General features: G+C 41.2%; 1 protein-coding gene across 2 annotated transcripts in view; it reads left to right on the top strand.

Annotated features, from left to right (window-relative positions):
• USP54 (ubiquitin specific peptidase 54) overlaps nucleotides 1-25,814 on the top strand; it is a 2,015,813-nt gene that overhangs the window by 1,553,529 nt on the left and 436,470 nt on the right. For both annotated transcript variants that reach the window (XM_078643238.1, XM_078643239.1), the window contains exons 18-19: nucleotides 12,150-12,336; nucleotides 18,235-19,733. In XM_078643238.1, coding sequence (XP_078499364.1) covers nucleotides 12,150-12,336; nucleotides 18,235-19,733 — 1,686 coding nt within the window. The remainder of the gene's footprint in view (nucleotides 1-12,149; nucleotides 12,337-18,234; nucleotides 19,734-25,814) is intronic.

The following is a 25,814-nucleotide window of genomic DNA, read 5'->3' on the forward strand; positions in this document are numbered from 1 at the left end:
GACCGGAATCAGAATCGGCCCCTTCGAGAGAAAAAAACATCCAATTTTTCCCATTTATATCTTTGATATCACCAATAGGTCCTTCAAACAAATTTTCAATTGGAGAGTTACAAAGAAAAGACTATACCACATAATATTTTCAATATTTCCTGTACTGTAATGCATTTTGTTAATCACCTATACAAGGAGCAGTAGAGAGGATCCATCCTTATTGGGCGCAAAATAGATTTAGATCTACCATTTAATCTATTTCATCTAACTCATCCTATATATTAACAATCTTTATTCGGCAGTGAACACAGCCATAAAAGATAGAATCATTTAAAAACAATAACAAAGCTATTAAAAACCTATTTCATCATAATAAAAATCCCAAATGTCCCAATCTTCCTCAATCGTGTCTAGAGTTACTTGGACTTAGTATTGTTCTCGAAAAATTAATAAGAACAAACAATATACAGTCATATAAAATATCCCATGACATAAACACGGATGTACAACATTACCTTTTCATTAAACCCACATATCACCACAAAACAGATCACAAATGTCCCTCTCTATCTCAATTGTGTCTAGATTTCCTTGATATTAGCATTGCTCTCAAAAAATGCGTAACAACAAACAGTGTGCGGTCATTCTTCAAAAGTTGCAAGTGCAAAAGTGCAATACGAGCCTACCTGAATCCCATTTCTTTTAAATAAGGTTTAAGATACTGTCGCTTGGGGTGCGTAAAATATTTACATTAAAAAAGACCTATTTTCTCAACCACTGGGCCCACTAGCCTTTACTCGTGAAACAAAGCCTTGAGGAGAGGCCACTAAGTGAGGAAAAATATTTAATCTAAAACGAGTAATTAAAAAATGGCCATGGGCACTGAATAAAATGTCAAGATAAGACTTCATTCCCTGCACTGATTTGACTAAAGCATGTGCTCTTACCATAGGCTTACTGAGCTCCTTGCCCTCACGCTCTACACTAGCTGTTTTAAAAAACAGATTGTTAATGGATTTTTTCATTATCTCGCTTCACTGTGTTATGATTCATAAAGATGCCTAATCTTCCGAGGGCACTTGTTTCCTTAATAAATCTTAACCAACGTGTTTTAAAAACATGATCCAGTGAAAGGCCGTCCAAAATTACTGCTCGATTAAAAGATGCCTCCTCGTTACACCAAACATTCACCCAGCAAAGCAGTGGCTTAACTGCAACTAAATCAGTGATATACTTAACACCTCATGTACAGAGTAAGCGGGGGTTCCCTGAGGGACTTTTAAGATCTGTCTTAAAAATTCAATTTGCACTGTCTGTAATTTGTCAGCTGCCATGTAACCCCAAATCTCACTCCTGTACAAGGACTTGTAAATACAGAAGGAATGGTATAATTTTATGATCACCCCCGGAGACCATGTGACCAATATGTGTGCATAATTTCCAATAGCTCCCAGGGCTTTTTTCATGTTCCTTAGCTTCTCTTCCCTCAGGTTATTTCAATTTAATTTGCCGTCAAATAGAACACCAAGAGATGTGAAGGCCGGGCCTTTGGATCGGCTGAAGGTGCCTTGCTTGTAGGTTTTTAAGCTGGTCCCTCAGCATCCTAGCTCCATCACAAACGACTTAGTAAAATTTGGGGACAGGACCAGTCCATTCATGAAGGAAACAACCCCATCAATTAGGACTTGTAATGCTCTGGTGGTACGTGCTATGAGCACAGCATCATCTGCATACAAAAGAATTGGCACTGGTCTACTGCCTATTCTCGTAGTATCAGCCTGCAGTGATATCAGGGTAGATTCTAACTCATTAATATATCATGTAAATAAAAAATAAAAAAGGGGCAAGAATGCACCCTTGACGCACACCTCTTGAATATTTAAAATTATCAGTGACTCCCCCCCTTGAGTAAAACGGTCTATAGCTGATGTATGGGCATAGAGAGTAATTAAAACATTTATTATTGCGTGCTCAACGCCTAACTCATCTAGTAGCAACCACAATTTACTGCGTTTCACTCTATCGAACCCTGCAGTGAGGTCCATAAAACCTAGATTGATAGAGCTTGCTTTGGCAATTGAAATTTTAGATATTAAAAGATAAAGGTTTAGGCATTAGCCTACTGTTGATTTACATATCCTGAAGCCATATTGAACCTCTGAAACAATTAGAATGTTATCTTCCCAGTCAGATAGCATATTTAGTAAAACCCGACCTATCACCTTAACAGTAGAGTCTATCAGGGATATGGGGAGCTAACAATGAGGGTTATCCCTGTCACCCTTCTTGAAGACAGGGACAATATTGGCAGTAGACCAGAAATGGAGCATGGATGATGACACTGCTGCATTTAATATCCTAGTCAGGACCGGGGCACACACATCTATATTGTTCTGAAACAGGTACGAGGGAATCCCATCGGACCTGAAGCCTTATCCTGCGACAGTCCCTCAATACCAATTTTAACCTCATGAAAAAGAAAGTTAATATGCGCCTCACATGGGAGGGGCACTAAAACGTTTTATACATAGTTCGCCATCCCCATGATTATAAATCGCCTGGAAATTATCCTTCCATTGGTCAGAAGTTATATAATGACCTAAATTCAGTTCAGAAAAACAAGGACCCTTCCAAAAGAGGGTACTACCTTTTAGTTCACTAGCTTGTATCAGCTCATCCCAGGCCTGTTTTTTGTAGTAGGGACCGCCATTCCTTAAGACCACTTTTATAGTTATTGTGGCAAATGGCCACCAGTGACCTATTACGGGGAGTCTCTTTCAAAGCCATTTTTAGGTTCCTCAGTTCCTTTATATTGAATAATTAGAGGCGAAAGAGCAGAAGAACACATATACAACAGTTTTAAACACATGTGTACAGTACAGGAAGTATTGAAAACATTATGTGGTATAGTCTTTTCTTTTTTAACTCTCTAATTAAAAGTTTGTCCAAGGGCCTATTGGTGATACCAAAGATATAAATGGGAAAAATTAGGTGTTTTTTCCCCTCTTTGAGTCGTATGATGTAGGATATATACATCATGTAATAACTGTTACTCTAATACAATATTTCTTTTTCTTTGGGTTTTGTAACGCTCAAAACAATTCTGATGTCTGCAGTTTAGATACTGTATAGTATTGTTTGTATTCGTCTGTATGTCTGTGTACAACTTATATGTGTATATTTAAGAGTATTGACAGTCGTGTTTGTCATGCTTGCATCCCTGAATAAGCCGAAATATTGGGCGAAACGTGTTGGCTGTGCTGAGCTGTCTTTTACATTTTAAGAAGAAATCAAAGAAAAGAATCACAACAAACAAAGAAAAGACCTAGCTAATTATCTTTATGTTACAAATACAGCATTGGACTGTGTTATGTTTTTTGTTTTTATCTTTGGAAAGTTGCCTCTCTATTCTTTTGTACATAGTGAAACATGAGGGGCTAATATTGGTGGCTAGCCTTTACAGGTGAGCAATTTTCGGAGAGGGACTTGATAATAAGTGTTCTATACAAGTAACACACATAATGGTACGATATTCAGTATCCCTTGCTCCCTATAATTGTTCAGCGTTCCGCATAGTATAGAACTCAAGACTCCTGTATGACCCAAGTCATCTTGTCCGTCCAGACTGGGCATGTAGAGTATGGTCCCCAACTTCTGGTAAGGAGCATCTGTCCTCTGATCAGGCTGCCCCTTCATGAGGATCTCCTATCACAGCAGCAGGGAAAGGTCCTGCTCCTGCCCATTCTCCACAGACATGCTTTCAGATTTAGCGGTGGCCGTTGAATACTTACAGCCTTCCTGCAGAAGTGATTGGTGCCGTCTAGGCAGCTAGGCGTCCCTCAACCAAATCTGTACATGCCTGTCATCCTTATAAACAGATTGACCCATTCCAGGCCAAACTGTCCGAAGTTTTGTTGTCTGTGCTGTTCCTAGTCCACACAGGCCTTGCTTTGTGCAATGTTGAAGGGTACTTGTTGGCTCTTTCTGCCTTTGATCAGGTTCATATACTGTTTCACAAATGATTGCAACATATGTTACCCCCTTTTCCTTTTGTTAAGCCCCAATGGAACTTAAATTCGGACCTCCCATTCCTAATATTTATGCCTTTTGAGACACTCCACATTTTTGCTCTCAGATCCTTACCCTCTCACTCATGACATTCTTTCTTGATGAAATAACATTGGCACAGTGGGTTAGAGAGCTTCCGGCTCTTTCTGTTAATTTGCCTTACACTATGTCCTACCCGGACAACCTGATCCTCGAGACATTTGCTTCATTTATTCCAAAGGGGGTGACTCCATTTCACATTGGTCAGACCATCACCCTTTCTGTGTTCTTTGTTCCACCTCACCCCTCTAAGAAAGAGTAAAGGCTTCACTGGTTGGTTATTTACATGAAGGACGCTAAGCGCTGACACCCAGGCGGTTGCCGCCACACTTATATGGAGACTAGAAGCTCCAGAAAGTACCGATTTGGCTTGTTTTCATCATGTCTATATCCAAAGCCAAGACCTAAATAGAGAGTGCGTTGCAGGATAGTGTTACACCCCAAGTTTATCTTTCAACTCCAGAATAAACTGAAACGTACGGCGAGTACTTATAAATTTGCCCCAACTATATACTCAGCGCTTAGAGCTAACTACAGGAGCGAAACATATTTTCCCTTGAATTCTACAGCACTGAGCTGATGTATACTCTTTTTCAGGTGTGCTTATCGTTTATGATCAGCATAGAGAGTCATTTGCAAGCACGAGAATTTCTTCTATTATCAACTTTTTGGTGTCAATTTGGTGACGAGTAATCGACGGTTTATTGCTGCTCATATCTTTAATCCCAAGATTTTTTGCAATAGACGGTTTCCTGATGAAGGCAGTAATGCCGAAACGCGCGTAGTTTTTCATCTACCGCTTGCCTCCATCAAGTTCTTCTTAACTGCTTGTCCTAAATTTATGTCAAGTTTTTGGAAATGAGGATTGATTGTATTAATTTGATAATATACTTTCTCTACATTCCATGTTTGTATCTAATTTATTTATTCACCAATGTTGTTGTCAATTTTTGCTAATATATATCTTTTGTAAACAAAAACATTTAATCAATTGAATCAAAAAGAGATTTAATAAATGAAAATATACATTACTTTATTATTAGGGAGTCATTTATTGTATGGTATGTAATGTGGTTACTGCAGTATTTTTGTACCTAGAATATTGTCATGTAATTATATAGAAGCTTGCTATTGGTTTCTTTACTTACTTAGATCCTAAAAGTGCCCTCCACTTCTATATCAGTCATTCCAAAGAACACCAGGTGGACAATCAGCTCTTTATCAGGTTCACTGGAGCAAAGAAAGTCAAAGCTGTGCAGAAAAGGTCCAGCTCAATCTGGATTGTACTCTGCATGAAGATCTGCTGCACATTTGCTGAATAACAGCCTGCTGAAGGGGTACAGGCTTATTCAACCAGAGCCAATGCTGATATCAATGCATTGGCCCATGTGGTGCATGTTCTAGATATCTGTCAGGCTGCAATGTGGGTGTCACTCTATATGTTCATGAGGCACTATTGTCAGACAGCAAGGTCAACTGAGAAAACCATGTCACATTCAGCGTAGAACAACGTCAATGCCGAGCCACCGGCACCACCCGCCGGTATGCAAGGGGTACTGTTACAAAATACTGGCTCCAGTCTGACGTTTGGGGAAGTATTCGAAAGATGAATAATATGCTGTTAGATATATCCTCTACGAGAAAGAACATTACCAAAGGTAAGTACTTTGTTCTTTTAGCCATTTCCTGAATTTCAGAAAGAGCCCATGTGTAAGACCTAAGTTGAGACCTCCGGAGAGATGAGCCTTATCATGAAGTGTCATTCATCCGATTTTATTGTAATAAGTTGGAGGGACTGGCAAAAAGCTAATTTTGAAAGACAATAAACATTTGGTGGAAAGAAAAGGTACAAACGATTTGATAGGTAAATTGGAGCTCAGCCACGTAAGACTTTGTGGACAAGGTAAATTAATTTATAATGTGCGGTTTCCTTTATATGGAGCCTGTAGGGGGCCTTTAGTGCAGGCGTGATGTAGTCATGTTGCTTCAGATGAACAAGAGACAGAAAGGATGCTTTTGACTCTCTTGAGTTTAAATATTGATTTGGTAGGGAATCCAGTCAAGATGCTTTTTTCAGTATTGAAGGTGAAAAAATGGTTCATAAAGAGCTGGGAAATGATCTTCTTCCTGTAAACATAAATCTTTTTTTTCAAAACATTTAGACACTTTTGCTATAAAAGGAAGAAAACGTATAATAAACAATAACTTGTTTTTGTGCCTCACATAGTAACTCCTCCTCTTTTGTTTTAGCATCCCCATACAGCACTGCATGACGGAGCCTGCTAAGCTGTTAGCATCTCTCCAATACATCCTTGGAGCGTAGTAGAGGCTTGCACAAGTAAGAGCAGTGTGGCGGTGGGGTGGGACGAGGCCGGGGCGGTGAAAGTCAACAGACGATGGGATAGGTAAAATTAGGTAAATAAATCAAACAACTTACTTGCGGTGATGCTGCGAGAGCAGAGTAAGTGTATTATATTTATTATTACTTATCTCGACGTCTGTCGACTTCCGCCACTACTACCCCAGCACGCCTCACCTCTCTTACCTGTGCAAGCTACCACTGTCGGAGAGTTCTCACAGCTTTGGCAAGTGACAACAACTTACTTGCCAACTGGTCCACCCACCCTACTTTCAGAGACTTAAATGCTATTGGAGCTTCAGGTGGGTTTTGGCAATTGATCTTTATTTGTGCAATCAGTGCCCGCGTGACAAATGGCAGAATAAAGTAGGAGACTAGGGAACTTTGGAAAGGTATGTGTCGCAGGCGTGGTCGGTCTGTTGGCAGTTGATTTATTTTCATTTTAGAGCTGCACCACCTGCCATGGTACTCCAGTAAAATATGACTTGATGCAGCTCTTTGCATACTGTGTGAGACATCTACTGTGTTCTGCTATTTGCACCCACAACAACCTACTGTCAGGGCTGGCTTTAGGGGGGGTGCAACCTGTGTGGCCACACTGGGTGTTGATCCAGAGAGAGGCACAGACCTCGGGGCGCTGTCTTTAGCAATTGGTTATGATTTAAAAGCACCCACTGCAGAAGTTCATTGTGCATCCAGCTTTAGCCAGCAATAAAAATTTGAAGATAACTGTAATGAATAATGTTCCTGGTAGAGAAAGAGAAATGGAGTTTTGTCTAGTGGCTGATTTGACTCACCATAACGTAGCGCAGAGGGTTACTATGCCTGCTGCAAAGGACAGGTCTATATTTTATTGGGATAACTGAATGGATTAGGAAAGCCATCCTTTACCTTTAAAACAAATTAAATGTATGTGAGAGGGGCTATGGAGAGATGAGGGGCACTCTTGCCGGGTGGTAGTGAGGGCACCGGGTGCCACGAGCGCTAAGACCTGTCCTGCCTACTGTCATCTGCATAGTGCTGCCTACTACTTCCTCCTAGTCTTTATATTAAGATATTTACTACACTAATCCATATACAGCCTAGACAAAATCCGTAATTTATGTCCTCCATGTTAGATTCACCCCCCTACCCAAGGGATATACCATCACTGAGGCGGTTGAAGGGTTTAGATACCTGTGGATTTACATCAACGGCGACCCGACTAGATTCTATGAGTGCAACCTCTTCCCTCCATTACAGAGACTTGAATGTGATATTGCCCACTGGAAGACACTCCCACGGTCACTGCTGGGGCACGCAGCGCTCTTTAAAATGATTCCCGTAGCACGTTTTTTATATGGATTGCAGAATTCTCCATGCTTGGTCGGTTTTGACTACTTTAGAGCTATAGAAAGCTTTTAAATTGAACTTTTGTGGGGCGATAAACCACCCCGAATCTCCATACAGAAGCTAACAATGGGATGGTACAATGGAGGAATCTCCTAGGTCGTAGATTTGTGGAATGCGGGTGATGTAGTCTTCTTCCCACAGCTTCAGACTGAGTATGAAATGGCAAGTAAAGAACACTTTAGGTATCTTCAGATACAGCAAGCACTTCGAGCAATAATCCCCAAGGGGGAGTCCCCCCCAGAATCCTCTCCGCTTGAAGACAGAGTCCTAGACGAACACATACAGAGGAAATCCATTTCCATGACATACAAGAAACAAATCAATAATATGTCGGACCCCTTGATTCAGCTCCGAAGTCGATGGGAACATGACATAGCTGGAATTGAGGATGAGGAATGGATGGAGGCCTTGCCCTCCCCCTGTGAAATTGCGATCTCCTCTAGACTTAGCCTGGTGTAACTCAAAATCCTCCACAGAATGTACCTTAGTGGCCCTGCACTTGTGAAGATGGGCTACAGAACCGATCCTGGGAGCGTGAGACGTTGTGAGCAGGTGGGCAACATCACACAAATCATCTGGGAATGTGTGCATATCCAGAAATACTGGTTAGATCTGGGTAAATGTATGGAGTAAGTAATGGAGGTTAAAGTAGAACCTAGTATAAAATTGTGCTTATTGAATGTATGGGGACCCACATATCTAAATAGTCAAGGGCAGATTTGGGTAACATTGGGTAATATGATTGCAAAGTGCAATATCGCCAAAATGTGAGGAGCCAAGGAGACACCAACATTCATAGCATGGCAGAGAGACATGGATTGGTACATGCTAATGGAGCGCCAATATACGAATCGAGGGGGTGCCCTAAAAAGTGAACTCAGATATGGGGTAAATGGAACGATTTCAGGTGAGGACTCTGCGAACGCCCACGACTGGACCAGGACCATGGCCCTTTCCAGGTTGAGTAAAGTTTGGCCAAACAGATTGTTTCATAAACATGTATTTATGATGGGTTGTATCAAGATGTTCGGATGAAGACACATTCCTTTCTGATAATGCTTATAAAATGATTATATGTATTAAGTGGTCATCAATAGGAAAGAATTAAAAAAATAATTCATATACAACCACAAAACCGGCCCACACTAAGTCGTAAAGGGCCATATGTGCACAAGAATTTTTACGGCTGGAAACTGCCTGATTTGCCGAATGGGGCCATTACCAACTGCAAAAATGCTTTTCCATATGTACAGAGCACAGATTGCAATTCGTTAACATGGTACTGAATCACAATTTGTGTTTAGCAATTCAGTATTTGGAAGGGACTTGTTTAGGGTGCCCCTTCTAATACTGAATCACAATGCTATGTAGGAATGTTTTGCCAACAAATAACGGTCGCAATAGTTTTATTTTTTACCCACACCTCAAGGGTGGTCTTAATCATTTGCAAATTGGAAATGGTCCTCATGGGACGATTTCCCCTTTGTGAATGTTGAAAAAAGTATTTTTAAGAGTAGTGGGCAAGGGACCACTGCCTACTCTTAAAACAAGCATTTGCAATAATAATAATAATAATAAGAAGAAGAAGAATAATAAAACATTTATAAAGCGCCTGGCTGCACAAGACTGTGTGTCCCCGCGCTAACTGCTAATACAATACAGGAGTCCAGAGGAGCTGTGGCAAAGGAGCTCAGAAAGAGATTACATGTTGGGGAACAAATAAGTTTTTAATTTTGTCCTAAATCTCTGTTTGGATGGTTCCATACGCAGGTGGAGTGGGAGCGCATTCCAGTGTTTAGAGGCTAGATATCTGAAGGATTTTCCTCCCATTTTGGCTCTGATGATTCGGGGGAGTTTGAATAACATCGTGCCAGATGACCTTAGATTCCGGGTCGGGCGGTGTATGGTCAGGAAATTTTTTAGGTATTTAGGGCCCTTGTCCTGCGCGATGCAGTGGGCATAGCAGAGGGTCCTGAACTTAATCCTCTCCTTGACTGGGAGCCAATGGAGTTTGGACAGGGAATGCAATGCAATTGGTTTCGCCTTTGGGACCTTATATGTATTTAGCTTTGCAGCACATTAGCCTGGGTGCTGAAACATCTATTGTTCTTTAACATGGAAGGAAAGTAAGCACCAAACTGCGGAACATGCCAGGTATGGGAACACATGGTGAGAAATACTGCCTATCAGTGGGAAATTGTATTGTCTAAAGCTCTGGTTTTAATTTAAAATCACGCCTCTTCTGTGGTCATTTCACTGAAAATACAAGATTTGAAAAAAATATTATCATCTACGGGTGCTCGTTGAATACAAGTTTCTATTGCCTGGAAACCAGGGAATTCTAAAGTGATTCTGGTATTTTATTGACCTCTGCTGGTCGTTTTCTATCAAGAAAGATAAATAGAGGCAGTTGCCAGCGAAATAGAAAAAGAAAGCCCCTAAGTAGAAAGCAATTCTGGTATTTTATTGGTCGTTTTGTATCAAGACAGTCAATTATAGGTAGATGAACAAGCAGAAAGCAATTTTGGTATTTTACTCACCTCTGCTGGTCGTTTTCTATCAAGACAGTTAAATACAGGCAGTTCAACAGAAAAAAAGTCCCAAAACAAACAGAAGCAGACAAGTCCTAGGGCTGATCTCCACATCCCACAAAGTACATACAACAGATCTTCCAGACAGCGCAGGCCTAGGCTCAACCTAAAAATGAAACTTGTTTTTAAACAGTTCCCTTTTTCTTTGAAGGAAACTGGCTGCATTTAAAAAAAGTTTGCTTTAATAAAAAGCAATCATAGACATGGTAGTCTGCCGACCGCAGCAGGGCCACATCCCTGTGATGGCCGCAATTCCTAATGGGTCACAAATTGCAACCTACCTCATTAATATTCATGAGGTAGGTCAATTCTGACTCCATTAGAAATCGCTAAATGAAAATCAATGGATTTTATACATTAGGAATTTAGATTTCCTAAGTGTGAATTTGCAAAAGATCATAATTTGGAAATCACAATCACTAAAATGTGTACATGAGGCTCATAATAAGCCCTGGTGGTACGTTGGTCCAAATAATAAATGAAAGGAATGTAATCATGGAGCGCATTATTCTACGGATTCTGTCAATTACTAAGCATGTTGGAAAAGCAGTATCTACATAGAGTGGATAGTCTCAATGTTACAGTGTGGTTTCAGATTCAAGGTGTCCTATTTTGATTCTGCTTTAGTTTATTCCTGTTTTTTGCAGTTGTAATTCTGGAGTACCAGTGCCATACATTCCTTGTGATATGTTTTATTACAATCACCACCGATGAGCGTGTGCCTCAAAATGTTTGTTCATAATATGTAATACATGGTCATGTTATGATTTTGTGTAAAAAAAAATAATAATATTGAAATGTTACGTTATCAAAAAGCTTAACCAGAGGATGGGATGTAGAAATGATCAAATCAGTCACCACTAACTGCATGTTGACTTTGGTTTATATTACTTTTGTGACAATTGACTTATAAAAATCATCCCTTACATTTAACGACGACCTATGGACAGTTTACTGCAAAAACTTGGTAAAGTAATCACGCTGCACCATTTGTATTTTTTCCTAAATCATTCTTCGTTTTTAAAAGTCGTGGTGTATTTATGCAGGCTTATTCGGATTTGTGTTTAAATTTTACTTGTGTGGCTTTCTGTGTTGGGTGTAACAAATGTTATGCTAACCCATGCCTTTTGAAATGTGATAACTTTGATAAACGATTATTGTTTAACTAAGCATATTTGAGCAATGGGAAATACCTTTATGAAATCCAATCCCTACATTGCACACTTAGCGAGTGGGAGCTGAACATTGGCTAAATGATTTCCCATTTGCCTTCCCACCAAGAAACTTTTAAATCCCATCTTACATTCCTTTAAAAAAGTAACATAAAATGAAGGCCTGACTCATTTGAAACCTATTCACCAATCTCATTCGCGTTAATGAACAAAACAAGCTTAGAATATGAAATTGTAGGTAATTTGTGTATGTAGAGTCACATTCTTCCCCAAACCCCATTTCTAATACAGAAACCTTGCGGCTAAACCCACACCTCTACTATATTTTCATGTGGATTACTTTGGTTTGAATAATCTGCTCAGGTGCATTGCTAACATATTAATGTCCATTCTTGATTCGAATGGAGAGCCGCTACTTGTTTCTTGTGGCGATACTGCATGTTTTCATGTATATGCTCCCTGCTGCATCTTTTTTTTATTATTTCTTTTTGTTTTGTTTGTGTGTGTGTTTCTGCTATGTTTTCTTTTGCATTTTAGCTAAACTCAGACTTGCCATGCATGATGCCAGATCTAGCACTCACAGCAGATCCCTAGCTGATAAGAAGCTGCAAATCTGTACACGAAAAGCACGGAGTCTTCAGGAACGCATGCTGCCGCCGATTCAGCCGATACCGCAATCAACCTGCCCCATGCCACAGGGGGGCAGTGTAAACCAGTCTAAAAGGTAGTTGATGTGTACCCTCTTCCCCCTTTACCTGGAAAAGGATCTGTTGTGTCACAATCTATACTGCTGGAGGTTCTGCAGCTATAATGATATACTGCATTTGGTGATGTGACTCGAACAAACAATTTGGGTCGCATTACCTTGGTACGTTTACATGTAAGGAATTGAATCTGGAAGTGTGAAGAATTAACTAAAGGTCCCCAGGTTCTCTTTCCTGCTTTGCTTCCACCCAGCCTCAAATAGTCATTTCAGAGACTACAAAAAAATTCGAAACATCACAGCAAATTTATGAAAATAGTTTACTACTGCAGTGCCTTCTTACTTGCCTCATCAAAATGCAAGCATATAAAACACTTTAAATAGCAATTTGGGGTTTTGCCAATATTGCGTTTACTTTGCAAAAGCTTATAAAAAGCTTTGTCACAAACGTAAGTTTTATTTTGCTTTATCCTTTTCCTGCTAGAGGTGTATCATTATGTTTGGTGTGATATTTTGATTTTGCCATGTGGAATATAGTTCAAGCTATGTTTTTTAAACGTTTAGTGATGATATGATAACACAGACTGCAACAACATCTACTTCAAGGTGCAGACTGCCAAATCCCGACTTAACGTTCATATTTCTTTACTCGAATGTAAGCATGAACTAACACCACTCTAAAGCTGTTACACCAATGATCCTAGAAGAGGAATTCAAATAGTAAACCAGTCCTACCCTCCGGATGGTGTGAAATGGATTTGAATGAAATTAGAAATTTCAATCACAGTGACTTTTTTATGTGTAGATAGTAAATCGAGCCTTTGGCAATCTATATTTTTTACTTTAGTTGTTGTACTCTGTTTTTCAGGATTTGTTTTCACATGGAACACCTTTAAACTCTTAACTGCTTGATGTATTCCCTCTGCGTTATGTTTTAGGCACCTAGCACTCCAATTTTAATAGTAAAATCATATGGCCACTGGACTCCAGAATCTGTTACCCCACTTAATTCCTGATCTGTGAAATGCTTTTGCTTGCATTCCTGTACATCCATCTGGACCAAATTATAAATTCACTCCTCTAGCCCTGCTGCTGTTTCCGAAGTGTGATTTCGTATGTAAGCACACTTTACTATTTGGTTTAGGATTAGCCATTTTTAAAAACAAGCCTGGTTGAAAATGAAAATATTTTTAAAGAGAATTTAATTGCTGTATTTATTATTAAATACATTTGGGTACTGTTTCTTTCTTAAGGGTATTATGTGTCGGTACAATCACTTTTCTGTAAATTACAAACCAATAGAAGATAATTTTACTTTTTTCAAATGACACTTCTTAGTTCTACGTTTTAAGAAACACAATTATCATTTTGGAGAATGTCTGAAAGTTAAAAATATTGAAGCCAAACTGTGTACTTCTATTACTCTGCAAGACAATAAAAAATGTTGGTCATTTGCACACAACTATATACCCCTCAGAGATATTGTTTTCTTAGATTTAGTACAAGCACTGTAATGATATGCTGCACCATCTGCCTCCTTTTCAAAAGGTTAGGATTGTGCATTGGTAATAAATAAGGGCAATTTTATTGTCTTCACAATCTCATTACAATTTCTCATAATGTGTGGAATAGCCCAACATTTGTCAAAGTGTAACTGCTGATTCTGGAGCAATAAAGGCAAAATTCCCTTAAATTCCCATGACGACCATGCTTTTCTTACAGTGGATTCAGTGTTAAAGATTGTTTCCACTATATTAATATTTCCATTGCCTAATTTGAGCCGGTGGTTGCAGGTAAGGTCCACCAGCACTTTCTTTTGTGGACCATGCCATATTTTTGATAATCAGACTTTGGACCCAGAACAAGAGGGAGAAAAGCAGCACAGGGAAAAAGCAAGAGAAAGAAGGAAAACGTAACAATGGCAGAAAGCAGGGATTGAACTGAACCTATAAGAGTGAGAGATGAGGGGCAGGGCGAGTATATTAGCGGATGAAAGAGGCAAGATTTAAAATAAAGACTAGACATCCTTGATATGTCAGAAAATTGGTACGGGCAAGAACTAAAGACATTAAAAAGGAAATGTACAATGCTAGAACACAAATGGAGATTAACAAGAACTCAAGAAACTAGGATGGCATACAAGAAAGAACTTTCACGATATACCAAAGCCATTAGGAAGGCAAAAAAGGACTATTTTTCTCGTAGAATTATAGAAAATAAAGACTCCTCCAAAGAGCTTTTTAAAATAGTAAAAGAGCTATGCAGTCCTACCAGTCTCTCATCTAATTTGACTCCCTCACAAGCAGGATGCGACAAAATGAATAACTTTTTTTGTGAAAAAATAGACAAGATCTACTCATCATTTTCCAACCCCAATTCGGGCAGCCCGGTGGACCACGAGCCATCCGCCTCCCAAGCTTGCTGTTCTAGCTTTGGCCCATTCTCTGAAGAGGAAGTGGGCAAAGCTATGCTTGAAATCTGGCTCCCCTTTGGACCCATGCCCCAACCATATTTTTCGGCACCTTATCCCATTAATCTGCCCAGCAGTGACTCAAGTACTGAATCACTCGCTAGAAGCTGCCGAATTCCCAACCAGCTGGAAGAACGCCACAGTCACCCCCTTCTAAAAAAAGCAGGTCTTGATGTCAACAACCCGGCCAACTACAGACCCATATCTCAACTTCCCTATCTGTCGAAAGTCCTAGAAAAACTGGTCAACAGGCAACTGGCCAGTTTTCTTGAAGCAAACAACCTGCTAGATATCTCACAAACGGGTTTTAGGGCCAACAACAGCACGGAAACAACACTCCTGGCCGTGCTGGATAACATCAGAATGCATGTAGATCAGGGGAAAACAGTTGCCCTAATACTATTGGATCTCTCGGCGGCATTCGACACCGTCCCACATAATCTGTTCCTAGAAACTTTAGCATCTAAGTGCATTAGGGACAGAGCACAGAGATGGCTGCGGTCCTTCCTATCGGATAGAACACAATCAGTGCATATGGGCAAGTTTTCATCCCCACGCCAGAACATCAAATACGGGGTCCCACAGGGGGCCTCGCTAAGCCCAACATTGTTCAACGTTTTTGTGTCTTCCCTGGCTGTAATAGGCAGAAAGTGGGGTGTCGAAATCTGTTCTTATGCCGACGACACTCAACTAACTGTAATCTTGGATGAGAGGAACAACCCCAAAGATAGGTTACTAAACTGTCTCTCTGAATTGGCTCAATGGATGCACAAGCACTGCCTTAAACTAAACGCAGACAAATCAGAGATACTGCTTTTCGGAGGTCACACTCAATTGTGGAACAACAGCTGGTGGCCAGAAGCCCTGGGTACCCCACCAGCTCCGACACCAACAGCAAGGAATCTTGGAATAACAATCGACACCTCTCTATCCATGAAAACCCACGTAGCTACCATATGCGGCAAAGGCTTTGCAATATTAAAAATGCTTAAAAGAGTCTTTCCCTGGATTCCCATAGAGTGCAGAAAGATCCTGGTCCAGGCTCTCCTGATGAGTAGGCTGGACTACGGAAACTCCCTGTTCGTAGGCATGGCAGACTATCTCTTCAGCAAGCTCCAAATGGTGCAGAACGCAGCGGCCAAGGCTATTTGCATGAAAAGAAAATTTGACTCAGCCAAGAGCTGTTTACGTGATCTCCATTGGTTGCCAATGAAGCAAAGAGCAACTTTTAAAATGATGTGTATAACACACAGAGCGCTGCACAATACAGGCCCACTTATTCTTAGAAACAGGATTCAGTTCTATGCTCCCACCAAGAACCTCCGCTCTCAATTCTCGGCACGTGCCAAAACCCTTCGGGTAAAGAGAGCCAGGATGGGAGAGCGAGCCTTCTCCCACATTGCTGCATCCAAGTGGAACGAACTGCCTGTGGCCCTCCGACTCACAGAATGCCCCTTGGCATTCAGGAAACATCTGAAAACTTTCCTCTTCCCCCATCCAGATTAATCCAACTCGACCCATGCCAACTGTCCACGCACTTTAGCAATTACAGCGCCGTGATATCCTACTCGGATGATTGTTAGCGCTTTATAAGAAAAGAAAAGAAAAAATAAATAAATATTCAGCAACCCTTACATTCGGCAGAGGCGGCCTTCTGAGGAAAGTGTGGCCCCCGGCATTTATTCATTTCCAAATTAAGTATTGAATATTTCCCTGCCTACTCTCTAAAATTCACTTATAGTTTAAATGCCAGATAATATGTACAGTCCCTAAGATAATAAATGTAAAATAATTACAACGGTAAAAAAAAGGTTTCAGGCGCCTTTAAGATGTAAACCTTAATATTCTATTCACTGTTAGAAGCAAATGGTGTGTCTATTACAGTCAGTGCCGAATCGCCTGTTAAAGTTAGTTGTAAAAGCGTGTTGCTCACTTTTTTCAAGCTTTGGTCGTTAATGTTTATGTACTATCCATGTAAGATGCTATCCACACAGCTGCAGCCCTGCTTTACTAGAGTTTATGCTTTTACATTTACATTATGATTCTTTGGTCACTATTTTATTGACCGTGGCATTTGTCCATAGCATACTGACTGACACTAATGAGCCTACTGTGTCCTAAGCACATTGCTTTTTTCTGTGCCTGAGAAGGTGTATGTTCATACTGTCTAAGACAATCTTTATTCCACTTCGGTGTTTGGCTTAGGTCCTCGAAGTAGACCGCCAAATTTCGTCTTCAAGATCCTTTAAGTTTCTTGTGCCCTTAGCCTGTCTCGGATGCCCCTATCTTTGGATATAGTTTCCCTCCAGGGAACATTGTTATCGTTTGCCTCCAATTTGATGGAAATACACCACACACCATAAGACTGAAGCACATAATCTCATTGATTCGAAAGTGTGCAGCGAAATATCCACTTCAGAATTGTATGTACAAAGTGAGCGTACTACAAAGTATTTGAATCATTTTTTTGTAACTCTCTATGGCTTGTTTTTTTCGCAAACTTTAAGCAGAGTAGTGCCTGGGTTGTTCATAGAACCCAAATGTCAAAACTTACCGCGCTTCCCACCGCTTATGAATCTCCATCAAAAATGTTGTTAAACAATGATTATTGATATGGTTATGCTATGCTTGAAATTGGGTGAATAATGATTTCTACCCATCCACATATGCTGCATAGTTAGCTTTCCACCTATTCTGTTTATCTCCAAAGTCATTTTTAAAGCAGTGAAGATACCATGACAGCCTAATTGGAGCATTAGAGACCTTACATAAGATGCCTGCATTGACAGCTCTTATGAAAAGATAAGAGGTCTTGCAATTCATTTGAGAACAATATAGAGTAAATCATTGACAACTATACTGGCTAGTTTTCAACATGAGGTCTTCGGTTAAAAAGGGCATCCTTCAAACATTTGCTGCACTGTTTTTGCTTACATAGCTTTTCGTAGAAGAGTGGGATGTCCTCAGAAGTGTCCACAACTTATTCTTTGGTAACATTTTAATGTGAGGGCGACAGCAGGCAGCTGATAAACTCTTTCAACTGACCGGAAAAATAAGGCATGCTCTGAATTAGTTATGTGAAATGTGTTGAATGTTTTATTGTCGGCTTATCATCCCTTTTCATGAAGAACTCCAAACTTGGTAGTAGCATGTTCCCGAAGGCAGCTTTACGTGAGCTATTAAAAAGACATGCCAAAACAGTCTATCAGATGTGCTAGGCCATAATAATGACAGACTGTGTATTACACAATTGCAGAGAATATAATGTAACAATTCAGAACGTTTTCCTTGCCCATTATTTCAGATTTTTCTTTTTACATAATCTTAACTGACTTGTTTATCTGTAGCACAGTGCATAGTGTAGGAGAACACCTAAGTAATATAATTTCCTCTGATATTTTATGCAATAATGCAAAAATATTCTGTTTGTGTATCCTGTATGTTTTCAGTGAACAGATTGGCTCGGTCCAAGTTCTGCTGAGTCGCGAGGTGTTACCAGAACCAAACACCAATGCAGATTATGGGTCCAGTTCATTCTTCCTTCCGCCTGCTTCCTGCCATGAGCCAATCTCATCAACATACTTAGAGTCTTCCAGTCCATCAACCCCTGACCGCAGTTCATATCACAGAGAATTTCGGAATGTCCAAACTGCCCCTGCTGATCCCGACATGCAGACTTCTTCCACTCCTACTTCTCGCAGGCTGGTTGCTGAGAATCAGGAAGACATGGAGATGGATACCCGCCACAGTCCTGAATGCAAAGCATCTTCTGCTGGAGGGTCTAAAGAAAATGTTTGTGGTCCTACCAGAAAAGGTGGGGTTATTTACAGGCAGCAAGAACAAATGAACATGGCAACCAGCAGTTTACCGCAACTCAATAATAAACCAAATAACTTAAAAGCTGGGTCTTTGTCCTCGCCAGTATTTCCCTTGGCACATAGACTGCACATGTCATCCTCAGACAAGAGTAATCAGCATGCCCCTGGTCCTAGCCTCAAGTCCCCCAGCTCTCCAATGCAGCACAGCAGCTGTCAGGGAAGTGCGTGTAATGTCATGGCTTCTGCTTCTTCCTACACTCCTCTGCACTGCTGCTTGGAATCAAAGCCACAGACAGTTAAAACCATCTCCAGAGCCCACAGTTATGATGGTGTGCTTAACGCGAGTGCTGACTTTGGAAGTGCTGAGTTCGCCAAGTCCGAGACCTCCAACAGTAAGAGATTCGTACGCTCTTTGGCAGAGCAGTTTCAGAGACTTCGCGTTATCTCACCAAACAAAGGGAGCTATGGAACAGACTGGTATGCTGCAGGCTCTCTGGAAGAAAAGTCCCCATTCAGGCAAATGAAGGAATCATTTGCACCTCCTGCTGATTCTGACAGCAGCCAGCCAGCCTTTCATACTCAGAACAATGATACCCACACTGCAGAAAGACTGCACTCGCCCCAACATTGTCAAAACGGGATTGTTTCCTTTCAGAATCCCAGCGCTTTTCACATCACCTCAAGGAGTCCTGGATTGCTCGCTGAAGACGTCCATGGGGCAGAACTGTGGAACAAATTTAGACCCACAATCGGCAAAGGGTGGCTTGACCTCCGTGACACTGCAAGGCAAATAAGTACTGGCAATACTGTTACTGCATCTGCATCTATGCCTGTCGACCGGTGGGTGAATAATGTCTCAAAATACTGTACATCCCAGGCCGAATGCAGACATGGCGAGTGGCATACTGACATCATGGGGAATCCGTCTACCCAGTCTACCCCTGCCCACAGATCACTCAGAGAGGGTGGGCAGAGGGCCCCCTTGGAGCTGCACTCGCAGTGGAACGAAGACACAGATCAAGAGATACGAGAACAGGAATCCTTGAATCACGAAAGCCTACAAGCTTCTCAGGGCAGCAAGAATGTGTTGGGGAAAGCTGAAAATGTTAAACGACCATTTGGCAAACCAGGTAAGCAATCTGCAAGTGTTTTCTGTCTTACCCACTTTACTAATATTTCGATTTCGTTGTGCCAGTATCACTTATTTCAATCCACAGTCCTGTTTATTGCATTTATTCACTGTCCCCTTTTTCCAGAATGATGTCTGTATCTTCTCACATGTAAATTAGCATTCTTCTATCATTAAAATAACAGCCCGTTTGGGTCTTCCCGGTATGTACTTTGCTGTTTTCCACGTCACTAAATTGACTCTTTTTTTTTTATAGTTTTCACGTTTCCGGGGAGAAAGGGCTTCTTAATTTTGAAGTGTGCCCTTTTCTTCCGTCTGTCAAATACCAAGATAAACAGCTTTGCCAGTCTCCCAGTATATGTCTGTCCCAGAGGTTCAGAGAGAGTGATGAAAGCATTCACGTGGTAACACAGGGCTGCTGTATTAATGTACACACAGTTCATAAGCTGTTGTGTAGCATCGTGTTATATATATATTCCACAGGATGAATTAAACAAATTTCTGATGGATACTTCTAACCGCACATTCCTTACCTTTGGAATATTCCACAGGGGCCAGGATGGATCCAGAAGCTTTTTTTCACAGTACTTCTGCGTGCCAATAGGTATTGCCGTGAAACTCTGGGTTGGTTTCTTGCTTCAGTGGCGACACATAGAAGCGCTCTCTGGCATGTTGATGTCAGTTGCTTTCTTTCCTCATCTTTGAATGTGAATCTGGAGGTCCGCTTTCTCTTCTACTGGTATTCAAAGAGACTCCAATCTCAAAAGCCAGTGTGCAAGGAGACGACGTTCCCACCTAAAACGTCAGGGTTGATACCGTGCCAGGACTGTAGAAAACACATGTCTGTAACTGACCTACACTTAAATGTTTGGGATTAGGGGACAACTCTGAATCATGCAGCTGAAGGCGACCCTGTCTTCCTCTTTGTTGTAATTTGTTCATTTGTTATTGTGTTTTCCCTAATATTCATCTTTCATTTTTTTTGTACATGTTTATTTTAGGTGTTGTGGGTTTGTGTATTGTTTCACTGCACATGATGTATTAGTTTGTCATTACTATATATCTATATATATTTGTTGGTTGTTTAGAAATGACCCAGAGCTCCTACTGTTCATCATGTATACACTTTTATGTTACCATCTATTATATGTTGAAGTGTTTTTTACTATTTAGTATGTATTTGAATTAACGCAAAAATATATATATAAAAAAGAAAAAAGACAAATATTGTGTATATTTTTTATAATACAAATATTAAAAAATGATATACTCTGTGGGTAATGTATATATTTGGAGCTATTGCCGATCTATATGAATATTGAGTGGGGGATTCTTCTCATGTTTAATACAGCAAATTGGGACCCAAACCCGTATCCGGCCACTTTTTATCTAAAGCGAAGTCGCAAGGGTAGCAAGGTGCCACTCAATCACGCTACCTACCCTTATTAAAGATCTGATTCTACAGTTGATCCTGATGCACCTCGAGTTACTCAGGCCATCAGTGCCACTGCAGAGTCTCAAGGCCTTAAGGATGCCCTGCTGCATAATTTTTGCACTCTTCTTGCTCCCAGTGGTGTGCACTCAGGACCTAAGAATCGGAAGAAGCCTCCAATAGCGTTACCGCTGGCAGATCGGTTCTCAGCACAGTCTGTGTACCTGGAACCCATCGTGATGTCCACCCTGACTCCGAAGCCAACTGCCACTCCTGCTCCAAAACCTTCGCCGGTCTGTTTTTTAGCTGACACTAGTACTAATGGCACTGTCCTACCTGGCGTTGTGGTTGGGTATTTCTTCTCCTCTATTGCTACTCTTGAGGTGATTAGAGCGCTGTTTCATTACTGGAATTTTTATGTTGTTCTGCTGTCCCAAACTAAGCACACATTTGGTTAGACTCATTTCATGGGTCAGATTTCAATAACCTATTCACTGTTAAAAGCAAATGGTGTCTCTATTGCAGTGAGTGTCTAATCACCTTTTTAAGTTAGTTGTAAATGCTTGTTGCTCACTTTTTTAAAGCTTTTCTCGTGAATGTTTATTTATTCTCAATGTAGAGTGTTATTTACACAGCTGCAGGCCTGTTTCTGTAGAGTATACGCCTTTTAATTTACACTATGATGTTTTGATCACTATTTTGACAGCAGCATTCTCCATAGCATACTGGCTGACACTATTGAGCCTACTGTGTCTAAAGCAAATGGTTGTTCTCTTTGACTCAGAAGGTGTAAGTCAACATCTACATGGCCCCTCACGCAACCATCGTCAGAAAATATGGACTCAGCATAGTATCCTATGCCGACGACACACAACTCATTCTCTCCCTCACCAAGGAACCCGTTATCACCAGACACAGTTTCCAGGAAGGAATGGACATTGCATCCTGGATGAGCAGCAGCTGCCTGAAGCTTAACTCGGAGAAAACAGAAGTCCTCGGATCCACTCCCTCTGCGTGGGATGACAGCTGGTGCCCCCCACCCTCGTCAACCCTACCACATGCACGGATCACACCCGCAACCTAGGCATCATACTTGACTCCTCCCTCACCATGAACCGACAGATCAACGCCGTATATTCCACGTGCTTCAACACCCTCCACATACTCTGTAAGAACTTCAAATAGATCCCCCAGAATCCAGAAAGACCATCACCCATGCACTCAAAACCAGCAGACTGGACTACGGGAACACCCCCTATGCCGGAATCAACAAATCTCTGCTCCACAAACTTCAGACCATCCAGAACGCCACAGCCAGACTCGTCATCAGCATCCCACAACAAGACCACATCACCCAACACCTACAAGACCTCCACTGGCTCCCTGTTAAAAAGAGAGTGACTTTCAAGCTTCTCACTCACGCCTACAAATCCTTCCACAACACCAGACCCCAATACCTCAACAAAACCTCCGCTCCGCCGACCTTGGCCTAGCGAAATCCCTCGCATTCGCAGAGCCAGAACAGGAGGAAGAGCTTTCTCCTACATCGCATCCAAGACCTGGAACAAACTCCCCCTCAGCATCAGACAAACCCCCACCCTGAAAGCATTCAGGATGAGCTTCAAGACCTGGCTCTTCGGATGAATTGGAGCTGCCGATTTTCCCCCATCCCCCAGCCCCATGAGACCCTCACAAGTGAGTAGTGTGCTTTACAAATCCCTGATTGATTAATTGATATGATCATACTGTCTAACGCATCTTTACTGCACTTCAGTGACTGGCTTAGGTCATCAAAGGAGACTGCCAAATTCTGTCTTCAAGATCCTTTAAGTTACTGGTGTCCTTAGCCTGTCTCCAAATGCCCTCGTGATTTGTGATCACTGTGGTCACGAGATGCTCTCTCAGATTTTCACTTTATGAGACTGAAACATTGACAAATATTAACTGTTAGACCTGGCACCTTGGCGTGGGTCTCCCTTCCATTTTTTTGTTGTTGCCTCATGTGTTTTGCTGGTTATAGGTGCTTTGGGCACCGTGCCACTGCTGTCCAGTGCCACAGTGCAAGTGCTCCCTATGCTAAATTGATGTATGGATTAGTAATTCCATGATTGCTTGGTTTGGTTTACCTGACAGACCCTAGTGCAGTGCACTGAGTGTGCCCAGGGCTTGTAAAACAAATGCAGCTGGTAGTCTTGCAGCACTGGTTGTGCCGCCCACAAAAGCAGCCTGTAAAAGTGTGTCTCAGGTCTGCCATTGCAGAGCCTGTGTGCAGTCTGGTACTGCCATGTTGACTGGGCAAGTGCACCCATTTGCCAGTCCCTAAACCTTCCCTTTTCTGCATATTAGTCACCCCAATGGTAGGCCCAAGGGCAGGGTGCATTGTAGGTAAAAGGCAGGACAAGCCCCGATGTGTGTGGCATGTCCTAATAGTGAATTACATCTATTTTCGTTTTTCACTATTGCAAGGCTACCTGTTCCCCATAGGCCAGAATGGGCAGTTTGATTATTATATCTTATAATGCTAACTGACTCAGGGAACTAGATGGAAATTCGAGTTTAGTTTTCCTAAACTCAGAATGATAAAATACATATTTTAGTGAAGTTTGTGTTAACATTCTGTGTTTGAAAATATCACGTTTAGAAAGTAGCTATTTTCTTGTCTAACCATACAAGCCTGCCTCTGCTAGGTTGTGTATTCTTTGTCTGGAGTTTGAGTGGCAGGGGCTGGGGGATTCCAGGAGATAGGGTGAGTCAGCACAGGGCTGAAATGCTACAGAGGCAATCAGTGAACCCCAAACCTTTTGTTAAGGAATAACACCTTCAATAAACACTAGGACACAAAGGACATCTTTAAATATTTAATATGTTTAAAGAAAAATCCTAGTTTAGTGCACACTTTATGAAGTATAAGCACAACGAAGACAGATAATATGGCAGCATCAGTGGTTATCAGAAACATGAATAATAGATACCACACATACATGATTGCTGCTATTAATACATATCAATCCAACCCTCCTTCTGCTGTCGCTAAGTGCCAGGCTCATTCTAGAATTTTAGCAAAGCAGAAGATAAAGCCTGTTGAGAGTTTCAAAGATGGTACACTGTCATGCGTATTTGAACATCGAAGTTCTGTTTTCAAGGAAATAGCAAGACCTGCTCATCTCGTTTCAAGAGGCCAGCTGCATTCACAGCTCAGCACATGAAGGCGAAGTGCCTCCCGCTTCGGTAGCCTTCAGTTGGAACCGGATATATGACTCTGTATGTCCTGTCCCAAAGTCGCCTGTTGTGAAGATTCCCGTTTGCCCTTCACTTTCTGTGTTCAACATTTTATAATATAATCTCATTGATGTTAAGATCTCTTAGTAAAAACAACTGACAGAAAGTGTCCCGTGCCCTTTCAATTGTTTTCGTTCTACTAGACTCCTTTTCCCCCCAAATATTAACAGAAGTGGGCACTTAGTTATCCACCTTCTAGAAACCAATCGAAATGAATATCAAGCTAACGTAAAAACCAAGCAGTCACCATTTAGATAAGACATTGCAAATATATCCACTTAGGCTTAATTATCACACTGCAGAGCATATTATGTAGACCAAAAATGCGTACAGGAATTATGCATGTTCCGAATTTTGATTAATTCTTTAGCTCAGCACATTCAAATACATGAGATACATTCAGTGGAGAAGTGTGGCTCACTGGTTAGAGGCGGCAGACCCGTAAGCAGAGAATGGCCCGGGACCAGGGTTAGATTCCTGACGCGGCAGGGTCGTGGACCAGGGTCAGCGGACTCGATAATTCTCGCCTCGGTGCCTACTCTAGTCAGAAACCACACTCGGCAACTCTGGGCATCAGCTTGCCTCATCTTCACAACGGCCCCCCCAGACCGCCGGGGATGCTTGGTTGCACCTTAGAGATACCCATCAGGGACCATCTCTCAGGGTGAGCCAGGACGGGTTCCCCAGCGGTCGAAGCGTGGAGATACTCCTCCGGGAGTCGATTCCTAGCGCTATATAAACCCGCAATTAAATTAAATTAAATTAAATAAGATACATCTTGAAAAAATGACTTTAATGCATATTATTGTGGTGTGCATAGAACATGACATGACATTTATGTAATACCGAAATACAATAGACAATTCAGCTAATGAATGGTACATAGAAAAGGCTTGAGTAAAGGGCCTTAAAAGTGACAACGTCATAAGCATCCTGAGTTTGGCTTCCATGAGAGGAATCCACTTTAATACAATTTATTAATACCCAGACCATGGAATGGGCTTCTATTTCGCTAATTTTCGGAAGTGAAAAAAACACACAGAGACGTCACGTGAAAAGGCTCGTTCACGTAAAATAGAAGTGTACATTTCTTCCTGCAAATATGAATGAATGTCAATGCAAGTTGTCTGATACCTAGCCAGCCTTACTGAACAATGTCTAAATTAGGCAGTATTTTCTTTTTTTTCAAAATAATTATTGTACCCGTTGTAACAGCACACCACACAGCAAAATGGTTTACAATGTATACATGGTATCACCTTATTTTACATAAGAAACGGATAATTTAAACAAATCATTACAGTTTCCTACCAAGTAGAACAGAGGAAAAACAAAAGAACTTTGTGCAGAATAGGGAAAGAGCAAGAGCAA

The sequence above is a fragment of the Lissotriton helveticus genome, chromosome 5_1, assembly GCF_964261635.1.
Source record: "Lissotriton helveticus chromosome 5_1, aLisHel1.1, whole genome shotgun sequence".
In the NCBI taxonomy this organism is placed as follows: domain Eukaryota; kingdom Metazoa; phylum Chordata; class Amphibia; order Caudata; family Salamandridae; genus Lissotriton; species Lissotriton helveticus.